Consider the following 12426-nt stretch of genomic DNA (forward strand, 5'->3'; position numbering starts at 1 on the left):
AGTTTATGTGCTGGTTTATAAGATATTTCAACATATTACTGTATATATTAGATTACATTATTGTGTGTTGCTGTATGTTTCAGACCTCTCTGGCAATTGTTTAATTGCACGTTGGCCGGTGAAACATAGTAATGCATTACAAGTCCCTGAGGCAGAGAAGGGGTTAAGATATGCATATAGTTACTTTGTTAGAACGTATGGGGTCCATTAAACTTTTTGAAGTCATAGTACAAATTTGTTGAAATTGTTGACTCATATTATTCAGGGAAAAACCGTAAATTCACATTTTTTCATGATTGATCACAGTCTGAATTGCAACACTGAAATGTAAGTGAAAGGTCTGGCTCTGAATGAAAATGTACTGATCTTTGATATTCTGTGGCTGCATTTTCCATTTATAGAAGTGCTCTGTGGGCAACGCAGAGAAGTGCATTTCTAGGCAAAAAGGAACATTTGCACTTCAACATATTCATTAAAAGGGCAAGCCATGCAAACTCCTACATGCGTGCTTTCGGAAATAAATCAGTTCTGTAGTATTTGATAATACTTACTAAAAATTTTTTTATTCAACTCTTAATTTCATTTTTTTTATTAATTGTAATATACTGAGCATCCTTTGATGTCTATAACAAGTTTTGACACACTTCCCCAGCAGTGCAAGATCTTTGCAACACTTTCCTGTTTGTGATGAATTGTTGCCAATATTGCCAGCAGTTTGAGCTACAAACTGTAACAAAAGATAATGTTACATTAGTAATATAGAAAATGAAAATATCACTTGTGAACACATTCACGTCTTAAGCCAAGCTCAGACTGGCTGTTACTTCCGCCCGCCCTCCTGCAGTCCAGCGATCTGTGCTCAAACTGCAGGAGTTGGGTCGTGGCGTGGCGGGGGCTGTGACGAACACGTCACGGAGCTGGTTTGCTTTTTTGGCTGAACCAGCTCACGTGACCCAACTGCAGCCCCAAATGTCAATTTGGGTTGTGGCGGAAAACGCTGTAGTTTGCCGCCACAAGCAGTTTCTAGTATGACAACTGTCATCCACTAGCCTCAAAGAGTGACAAACGTGCACGCACACGTCGTGTAGCTTCCTGTCTGATCTGGGCCTTAGTCAGGTCTGTAACCCTGCATTTCACCATTATCTCCTAGCGTACAGTACTCCACTGCAGCAAGGGATTCTGGGAAATGACATGAAAATGAGCACACAGTGTCACATTTTGCTTCAAATCCATTTTGACATACTGTAGAACCATATAAACGTATGCCTGCCGCATAGTAATATAAGAATATATTGTAGCAGCTGAGTTACAGTGACTGATGGATTGATTTGAAACTGAAAGGCAGCTATTTAGTGAACCTGGGGAAGCAGGAACTTTGTTGGCTGATCACGGGAGAACAAATTGATCGTCAGCTTAGATAATCATTTTTTTTTTTTTTTACTACCGCTTGTATTGCCTCTTTAAGCGTTTTTGCATGTCCAAACCATATAAAAATGCCAGTTTTTGGTGTGATCTGGTTCCAGACATTCAATTATGTGCAGTATGGAAATGTTGTGTACAGATGAGACAAACTCGCCAAATTACATATCCATGCGCTATTCATTAAGCGAGTTTGCAGATCGCCTGCAAAGTTACCGCCAGCATCTTGCCTCTTTCAGATTGGGGAAATAGGGCTTTTGCTGGAGAGCAGAGATAAGCCTCCTCTAAACTGGTTTCTCTCACCCACTCTTCCTCTACCTCTCTTTTTCCTCTCCTCCAGTAAAAGCCCCTGCAAATGAGTTGTCAAACCGTACAATATGCTTGGATAATTATTAATGAGAGCTTTGATAACGCCAGATTTTTATCGTCTCAAATGGCATGCTGTTTTCGGACAATTTGGCATTGACAACATTGGAGTTTAATGAATAGGCCCCAGTGTCTCCTAATGGTGTCTAGATATCCCATCATCAACACAACTCACTTCCAAGGTTCAATTAACCACTTACTAAAGCACCTAAGACATCAGTGTCTCAGCTCTAAGAATGAAGTTATCTTTAAGGAAAGAAGATTAAACAGGACTAGTTGACAGTTAATGAATGGGAGAGGGGCGTATTGCTTGTGAACTTGGAAGATTATTCCCGATTTGAAACTTAACTCTTTATATGGTGTACAACAAATATAAATATCACTTGTGAGCACATTCACATGTCTCTGACAAGTGGGAAGCCTCCATTATATTGTGGCAATAAAAACACATTATGTTCAGTAACCATCTCTTTATGTAATGCAGATTGTAGAGAACTGTAGATACTCCATATTCTCACTCTGATCTGTTTATTCATTTTCAGGCCAAGTAAAAAGCAAACAAAACATTGAACTAAACTGTTGCTTTAACAGTTCACTTGGTGACTGTCTTCCGAGCAGACCCACTGCTGGGAAAACTTTCAAGGAGTTTGTAAGGGGTACAGTGGTATGCAACTCTGAAACTTGCAACTCTCTGCAACTCTCGAATCAATTTGCTCTCAAAGTCTCGTCCTTGATCGGAATGCAATCTGTTGGGAAGGCCATAATGCATAAAGTACTTTTCCCAAAGGACCTTGGCTACGGTAATTGCTTTCTGATCCTTAGTCGGGAAGGCTTGCGTGTATCTAGTGTAATGATCTGTGATGACTAGAACATTACATATCCCCGGTTATCCGGCTCAATGCACAGGAAGTCCATACATACTAAGTCCATGGGACCCGAGCTTTTTAGGTGACCCATTGAGGCTGCTCTTGTCGGAAGAGTCTTGGGTTGGATACACTGACTGCAGCATCGACAATGACGTTCCACCGCCTCTCTCATTCTTGGCCAGAAAAACCTATCTCTCACGAGCCCGAATGTTTTATCGATGCCTAGGTGACCATGCTCATCATGTAGTGGTAAGATTTTAGGGAGGACCAGTTGTCGTCTGCTTGGGTGATTGTGGTAATTCACTACTCTATACAGCAGATTATCACGTATCTCGAACTTGTCAGCTTCCCTCATAAGGATGCCCACCACATCATTAGGGGCGTGCTTCAGCAGGTCTGGCCGATTTTCTGGATAGCATAGCGTATAGTGCCAGCTATTGGGTCACGAACTTGGTATCGAACCATATCTTTCCAGGATATAATTTTGGGGTAATGTGCATTCCGCTAGGGTCACAGTACGCAGCCGGGATGGCTTTGGACGCACACCCTAGATAGTCCGCCACTCTTAGTTCGGAAAACGCCACTTGATCATCAATGATGGCCACTGCACATCATATAGCCCGCATTCCGTGTCCGGGAATCTCCTCCCACTGGTCATCATCTGGAGTGGCATTCAGCCCCGGTCTTCTAGACAGGGCGTCGGCTCCAACATTCAGAGGGCCAGGTTTATATTTCAGGGTGAAGTTATAGTTGCACAGCGCGGCCTACCAACGATGGCCAGCCGCGTCCAGTTTTGCTGAAGTCATAATGTACGTAAGGGGATTATTGTCCGTCCGTACTTCGAAGGCAATTCCATAGAGATAGTCATGGAGCTTATCCACTATAGCCCATTTCAATGCAAGAAATTCTAACTTGTGCACCGGATAATTTTGTTCACTGGGAGTTAGACTGCGACTGATGTAGGCTACCAGCCGAAGTCCCGCCGAGTGTTTCTGGTGTAACACCGCACATAGTCCGTTGAGACTAGCGTCCACATGCAGAATGTATGGTTGTTCTGGATCAGCATATGCTAGCACTGGTGCAGCCGTCAAACTTTGTTTTAGGCCCAGAAATGCCTGATCACACTCTGGTGTCCACTTGTCACCAAACGATTGACGGGCAGATGTCGCCTTACGTCAGGTATCCTCCGGATATATTTTAAGGAGATTGTTGAGTGGTTTACCCTTCTACGAACCGACGATAGTACCTGCAGAACCCCAGAAAAGAGCACAGTTCCATAACATTATCGGGTCGCGGACAGTTTACTACTGCTTCTATCTTTGCCTGTTCAGTGGCTATTCCTTCTGCTGACACGATATGTCCCACATAGGTCACTGAGGTTCTACAGAATCGGCACTTGTCCAAAGATAGTTTGAGTACTTCTTTTGCTAGGCGGTCCAATACTTTTAGGAGTCGCGTCTCATGTTCCTCCAATGTCTTTCCGAATACGATAATGTTGTCCAGATACACCAGGCATTCTCTTGGGTTCATATCTCCTAGGATTTTCTCCATTAGTCTCTGGAAAGTGGCCGGTGCTCCACAAATGCCCTGTGGCATACATGTGAATTGGTAAAACCCTAAGGGGCAGATGAAAGCTGTCTTTTCTTGATCCTCTAGACTCATGAGTACTTGGTAGTATCTGGATCTTAAATCCAACACGCTAAACCATTGGCTCCCATTAAGGGCATTCAGAATCTGTTCTATACGGGGAAGATTATATTGATCTGGCACCGTGCGATTAGTCAAGGTTCTATAGTCCACGCACAGTCTCACGGTCCCATTCTTCTTTCCCACAACCACAATGGGAGAAGCGTAGGCACTCCTTGATTCCGGCTTCTTTCATCTCGTGGATCACAGCCCGTACATCGTCGACATCCCTAGGGGCGATACGACGGGAACGTTCACGGAATGGGGTCGTATCACTCAGGCGGATAGTATGCTGAGCGCTGCGACTGCACCCCACATCCATCTCGCCGGTAGAGAATACTTCTCGTCGGTCCTCCAATTTGCCCCTCAGTTTCTCTCTCCATTCGTCAGGCAGCCCGGAAGATCCAAAGTCGAAATCTAGCCCTCCGTAGGAGTCTTGGGCTCTCGTGGAGTTGACCGGGTATATTCTACCCAATCTTTGTCCAGCATCTATAGCCATAGCGAAGGGGGACAGATTTTGCACCGACACATAGGTTTGACGGGGAATTACTGATGTCCAATCTCGTATCTCTGGTATTATTTTATATCCTCTTTGCACGTCCTCCTCGGGGGTGCTCTCCAAGGAGAATAGGTGTTCTTCTTCATCTCGATCGGTATATGAACACCAAGCGGACATCCGCTGTATTCCTCCTTGCGGAATTTCAGTCAGCCCGGCTCGTCCGCAGAATAACAATCCATAGCTATCGGGTGTAGGTACATTACACCTGGATGAGTTGTAGCTGAAGGCTGGACATAGGCAATTCATTGGTCTCATGTAGGTAGGCTCGAATGACGGCACACACAATGTCGGCGTTAGTCCCTAGAATGATTGGATATTTGGGTAGATCCTGAGGTTCCGGACACACTAGAGCTTCCACTTCCATGGGGTGGGATTTCCCAGTGTTGAGCTGTTGAATCTCTAGTGACACCGTTACGATTCCATCAATAGGGTAATCTTCACTGCTCAAGCCCCTCACTTTCATATGTTCCGCAAACTTCAGCTGCCTCTTCTGAAGATGCTGATCATAGAATCCTCGGTATATGATGGTCACTTGGGACCCTGTGTCCAGAAACGCCTCCACTAACACACGTATGAGGGCAACAGGTCCCACTCGAGTGTTCCCATCAGGGGTGGGGTTATCATCACAGGCAGTGGTTTTGACTGGATCATTGGTCGATAGGAGCTCTTGTTGCTCAGGGGACTCCGAGATCTCTCCATCTGCTGTGTATACCCCACAGACCATAGCGCTAGGAGAGAACTTCTTGGGGGACGGGCTCCAGTCACGGCGTTCTCCCATAGGGCAGTCGTAGGATATATGCCCTTTTCTTCCACACTTATAGCACGCCAGGTCACGTGATGGCGTACGACAGTTGTAGGGAGGGGATGCCCTCCCGGAGTACTTCGACCGGTCCGACACTGTTTTGGCCGGGGTTTCCACCTTCTTTTCGCTAGGTCCTTTGCTCTTGGATGTAGAGGATCCTTTAGATTTCTGGGGAGAATGGAGCAATAGATGAGCCTCGTGTTCCTTAACTTGTTGCAGTAATCCAGTGAATGTAGGCGGGCTCCCTCGTGTGAGGTTGTCCCAGATCATGTTAGCAATGGGGTGATTTGGACTGGAACCCCGCAGGTATTGCTTACGAAGGTATTCATCCATTTGGGAGGCTAGGACGAACTTACGGTGAAGCAAGGGTCCCAACGCTATCTGCACACGATGGATGAAAGCCGACAAATCTTCCCCTTCTTTTTGGGTGATGGCACTTTTGGGTGATGACCATCGTCTTCCGCCACTCCATAGGCTTCCATCAGAAATTCCACTATCATCCGGGAGGTTAAGTCAGGTTGTTGCTCCCGATGGATACTGACCAGAGTAGAAGCAGGGGGTCTCAAACACTCCATGAGACGCCGGCGTTTGATGGCTTCTGTACATGACCATTCCTCCATCACGCCCCGGATGTGTTCCTTCCAAGGTTCTATCCCTTCTTCTCCAGTAGGGGTGGGGAGGGATCAAGAGAAGGCCTTCAATTTCCTATCATTTTGAGAGTGAGATGCCAGGGTTAAAGCCTCGACTAAGGGCGGTAAACTCGGCGGGGAGGCCAATTGGCTTATTTTTTCCGTAAGCTTTTGCAACATATCTCTACACAGTTCCGCTTCCTCTGACGCACCGGAACCAGGACAACTGAGCTCCGACCGGCAACTACCCGCCTCACTTTCTGGGTAGGTGACTGATACCGGCGTGTGATACTCCTCCCTGTGTACTTCGGTTTGGATTTCCCTTAAAGGGTAGATGAACGGACTTCCGCCTGGTGGGGAATTAGGGAGCTGCAAATACTGTGGTGCTGGCGGCTCCATGATAGCAAGGTCTCTGCGACAATCAACTAGCAGGGTATTCCACTGAGAGTCTTTGTCTATTAGAACATCCACCAGGCGGGCTTTGGAAAATCCCGGTATTTGCCTTAATGCAGTTTGCAACGTCTCTAAGGGTAAGGCCATAGGTACTTGACTTACTGCAACTACTCGGCGCGTTGGCGTGTGCGTCTGCCGTGCCCAGTCGCGTATGTTCTGACGTGATGGGAGAGTCATTCTCAACAGATAATTTGTATGAAATTTAAATTTTGGGCACCCCAGGTCTTGATGTCAGCAGCACCTCCAAATGTAGCCCTGTTTCCTTCTGAATACAGTATAACTACCAATGCTGTATAACCTGTTGGCTCGCAGGGCCTAAGCCTCTGCCACGGAGAGCCTGGGGCAATGTATATGTATGGATTATCTCTTACCAAATGCAGCGCCTCCACCTGTGATGGCTCCCAGCAGAGCGGGAGTTGTTCCTCGCAGGACAATAACACAATACTACTCACACCGCATGTAAAAGAAACAGTAGCTTTACTAGCGGTAACCATAACCATGCATGTATCAGTATTACTCCTTGAGGAGACACAATAGCTAACGCGTCTCGCAGGACGCGACCTTTCACCGTGTTCCCACACCGTGTCCAACACCCCACACCGCAACCCCCAAATGTAAGTGTGTGTGTGACTGTGCAGCCACTAGTATGAGCAATGTTATAGTTGGTGCACTCTTCGTGCATGTGCAGTTGGCAAATATGCCTGGACAAATATGGATTGGCCTTCCTAGAGAGCGGGCCCCCGATACCACGGGCCCCCATTACATAAAATTGCATCCTACATATAACCACGGATATATTGTATTATGCTGTCAATTCATATAATAGTACTTGTGACAATTGTTTTCAAGCATCCTTTTTCACCTTTTATATAAAACTGAACATTTACTAAAATATGTACCTACATGAGTTGGATAACAGAAACTGTAACGTACAAATAAAATGAAGTGTATTATAACAATAAAGATAACAATTATTGTCTCCTTAGTTTTTCTCAACTTGCCATCCCGGCTGCCGAAAATATATTAGATTTATGTCTTTGTTAAACCAAAGTGTGTGTTTCGCGGAACCCTTCACTGACAATGTCTGCCATAAAGAGAACCCACTGATCACAGACTACTGTTTTGCTTGTAATCATACCCATAAACCTATACATACCGTACATTTATACAGGTTGTTATTATATTTGAACTATTATCAGTTTTCCTCTTGTCAGTCACTATGTTTATTGGGTGTTGTGTTTCTCTTTTTAATTGATTATTAAAGGTTAAGTTTTAGTGTTGTGTAATTGTGTGGATACTTATCAGGATATAGGATATAATAGGTAGATGTGGTTCTAAATCTATATGATTATATATTCTTAAAGGATAGAGTACAGAAAAATTGGGATCTTTCTCCCAATTAGGATCTTTCTGTCAAAACATTGTCCCAATACTGTATATCCCTCTATGCAACATTCTGTCATAGTTCCCACATCCACTAACGCTAAGCTGAGCAGGGGTTCTTCTGTCTACATGTATACAACTAACTTCATTACAAGAGTTTGAATTCCATATGTATTTACTGTAAGTCACAAAAGCACGGACTGCTGATTAAACTATAATAATACAGGCCAGTCTTTCGTCAGATCTTACTAATATATTACTGTAATGTTGCAATTGCTAACAGATCACCAAAAGGGAACAAAAACGGATCTTGATCATTGTGACTGGATCATGATCGTACTAACCTGCATTTAGTTTCCAGGAATGCATATAGAATGAACGTGTGCGTGAGTCTTTCTTTAATGAACAAGATAACATTATAGCATTTAGTTTGGCCAATAGTAATGCTTATTGCTTGACCACTTATTCACAAGTGATTGAGTAGCCTGATTGCTTCCTTACAGGGGCAATTCCATTTTAGCTTTGAACGGGATCTGACCAGACGAGGAATGGAAAAGGAGACTCCTCCTCTTACACTTAAAGGCCTTAAGCATGTTACTGCCATTGGTTCCGTTTGGTCCTCGATGTACTGCATCTTAAAATGTTTACGCTCACTCGATAAGCTGGAAGTTTAACATCAATGAAAGCTTACAGCGTAAAAGTGGCAGGTGCTTCCAGTAAATGATACTACACAACCTTTTTCTACAAATACTTGTATCTCTACTTACAACTTATAACTCATAACTTATTTAAGATGTGGTTGTATCTCTACAAGAACTAAAATGGAATCTTTTTAAAGCTTGAAAGTTGTTTGATTTGAAATAATAGAGCACGATGTTTTACAAAATGTATAATAACTTTTGTATCCCATTTTTTCAGCGACCTCATCCAGGCGCCGATCTCTCATCAACAGCCCTGACGATACTCCAGATGTGGCACCAACCAGAAAGCGAAGACAGCGGATGCCAAAAAGCTCATACACAGAAGTAAAAGTTAAGAATCAGGAGCCAGAAAAACAAGAGAAGCAAAGGTAATTAGTATATGATATTTCACTTGATCCTAATATATATATATATATATATATATATATATATATATATATATATATATATATATATATAACTCTAGAAGTACTATTTCATTTCTGAAGCATTTGAATATATATATATATATATATATATATATATTTTATATATATTCAAATGCTCCAGAAATGAAATAGTCCTTCTAGAGTTATGGTTCTGCCTGACAAGCTGGATGAGGGAAGGAATCTGGAAGCTGTAAACCAAATGGTTTGTGGGGTAATTAACCAAATAATGAATAATGTGTTTAATACAATTTCTAAAAGAAATATTTTCTGTAGACAGAACCATCCAACAATATATTTTACCGGGTCATGAAATTAGTAAATGATTATGAATTAGTGAATACATAGTGTAGCTAGATGTCAGTAACACTTTGTCATTGTAATCAAGCAATGCGTTGCTGGTTGCCCTGGCAGCATAGGGGCTAAAAGGTTAGTCCCTCAAAGGATGAGCTAATCAAAATGATATGTGTAATGCATTACATGTAAATGATTGGCAAGTATAAGTATTCTCTAATCATTTTGTAAACATTTAATGCTCCCATGGTAATCAAATCTTTTCAGGTTTCTTTTTACCTTTATTGTACCTTCTCCCTTTCATGTTAAGAGTTGGTGGAGCCTTGTATGTAGGAATAAGCAACCAGCAAAGCTACAGAAGAGCCCTCCAGTGGTTTCTCATTGAGGCTGAATGAATAATAAACTGGTAACCAGAAACAAAGAGGCTTTCAAACTTGAAGGATCCTCAATGAACGATAATGGCTGCACTTCCAAAATAAGAAAAATAAGCATGTTCCCTGTATTGTGAAGTTAGAGTAAAGTGCCTGAATACATGGAGACATGCAGCACAAAGATAAAAAGAAGTCTGAAGTGTTCTTAGAATTCAGTTAAAATAATTTAAAGAACAATGGTTATCAGGATCGGGGATTTTGTCTAGTAACAAACATCTTTACATACCCAACATTGAACCATCCTTCCAACCAAGTTGTGTGTGCAGTTATCAGAGTGCACATGGTCATGCATTTGAAAGTTCTGTTAGGTAATGTACTGTACAGGCAGACCGTGCAATTTTTGATGGTTCGATTTCATGAGTAAATGTTTTCTTTTCATGTCGATTCAAATCCTTATATGCTAAGACTTCCTCCTTTCCCTTTAAACCTTTTCATTATAACATATTTTTATAGCTGCAATACTACTTAACTATTCGGTTAACCTAAGTGAGCAAGCCATTATTCCACTGCAAAGGCCACCTAAGGTAAATTATAGGAGTTGTCAAAGTTCATGTAGAGGGTGGAACTGTCCGTCATCTGCATTGTTGACTCCCCCTTTTTAATCCCGGTTGTCACCCAGATGTTTGTTAAGGTCATCCAGATGTTCTAGTACAATTTTAGACATATTCATAAGCATAAAGAGTATGGAAGTTAAGAATGCAATTTTGGGCAGAGGGTTCATGGAAAGATGGAAGATTAATCTAGACAGTACTCAGCATTTTACCATAGTATTAGCCAGTTGCAAAACCACATTGATGTTTGAAACAATATTTGTATAGCCAATTTTCTGCTTTAAAGACCTCATCCTGTAATTCCTTTTACAGAACACAGTCCTGTCTGAATTTTCATAGTTTGGCTATTGCTGCCACATTTTTCATTACTTAGCTGAATCATATACATTTCTCACATTGCACATATGGAACAACACACTTCAGTGTGCAGTATATCTGCTCAATTCTCTATTGATTTTTTATTATATTGGCTATTGAGAATCTTTTTCTGGACTTCAATGATTCCAATGTGTGCATAATGCCAACTCTATACTGGCATTTGATAATAAAACATACATACAAATAGGCAACTTATTTGTGTATTTTATTACTGATAGTCCCAAATTTTCACTTGTCTTAAACTTTGGAATACATTAAACGTCTGCTCTTATTTGGTGCACTTCTTGTACTAAAATTCCCTGTACTGTATTGTCTCGTAAAGTGCTAAGTACAATTGTAGGCACTATTTAAATAAAGTTATACCTACATGCAAGTAGATGTTTAGATTACAATCTTGAACAGATTGTAGTAGTATTGCTAAGCATTAAAGGCTTCTATAAAGATATTTTTGCTACTATATATCAAGGGAGTGCAATCTTTTTCCTCTGCGCCCCCCTGCCGGCTGTCCCCTTCTCCTCGCGCCCCCCTGCTTATCTTGACTCTGGCGTCATGACATCACGTTCATGGCAACGCGTCACCAGAAGCTGTCTGAGTCAAGGTAAGGAGAAGTTTACAGAGGCCTTGCAGGCATTCATTTAAATGCCTTCGGGAAGCGCGCGGGGGACCTCTGTAAACCCCGCGCCCCCTGCAGCGAATCCCCCCACTTTGTGCACCACTGCTCTATATCATTACTGTTTGCTTTATATTCTCACATCCCAATAAGCACAATACAAGAAGCATTGTTTCTGTCATGTCTTGTCACTGCTAACAAAACTGTAGCTATTTTGCTAAATATTTGTGCAAAAATCCTAGTCAAATCATATGTTTTAAAGTGTATTTGAATTCATTTTTGTAAATATTTTTGACGATCCCATTTAAATTAGACTCACACCTCCGTTATTTACGTGTTCTTTATTTTTAATTAACTATTTAGCTCCGGGGGGAAATTTGGCATGTAAAAATGACAAATGAACGTGAAGCACATGCTGATTCAAGAGTTGAAAACAGCATTACTTGTCAGAATATGAAATCCAATGATTAAAGGCTCCAATTGTTAGCCAGACAACAAATCAATTAACTTAACGTATTTGTTTATGGATGCAATCATTTTAAACGTGCATATCTGGTTCTGCATGGTATGCCTGACTGAATAAGGAAAACATAGATGCAGGGCTAGCAGATGTCCCCCTTATTCATATGTATTTAAAGGCTTAAAAAGTAAATGTACTAGGAGCTGACATCACACTTCAAAGGCATTACACAGTTAGAAACGGGAAATGATTAATAAAGGGGAAATAGATATTTTAGTTTTTTTTGTTCATTTAACGTGTAATGCGTATATTTGATTATTTTTGATGGCTCTCAGTTCCAGCCTCCTGCTTGTGTTACACCAATAAAATCCTCTGAAAATGTTCTATGTATATCATTTATTTTATGTAGTGTT

At 41.9% G+C, this 12426-nt stretch overlaps 1 protein-coding gene across 2 annotated transcripts in view; it reads left to right on the top strand.

Annotated features, from left to right (window-relative positions):
• The window catches only part of XRCC4 (X-ray repair cross complementing 4), a 367562-nt gene that overhangs the window by 244546 nt on the left and 110590 nt on the right, over window positions 1-12426 (top strand). For both annotated transcript variants that reach the window (XM_075592518.1, XM_075592527.1), the window contains exon 7: window positions 9082-9232. In XM_075592518.1, the coding sequence (XP_075448633.1) occupies window positions 9082-9232 (151 nt within the window). The remainder of the gene's footprint in view (window positions 1-9081; window positions 9233-12426) is intronic.

This window comes from Ascaphus truei, chromosome 1 (assembly GCF_040206685.1).
Source record: "Ascaphus truei isolate aAscTru1 chromosome 1, aAscTru1.hap1, whole genome shotgun sequence".
Taxonomy (NCBI): domain Eukaryota; kingdom Metazoa; phylum Chordata; class Amphibia; order Anura; family Ascaphidae; genus Ascaphus; species Ascaphus truei.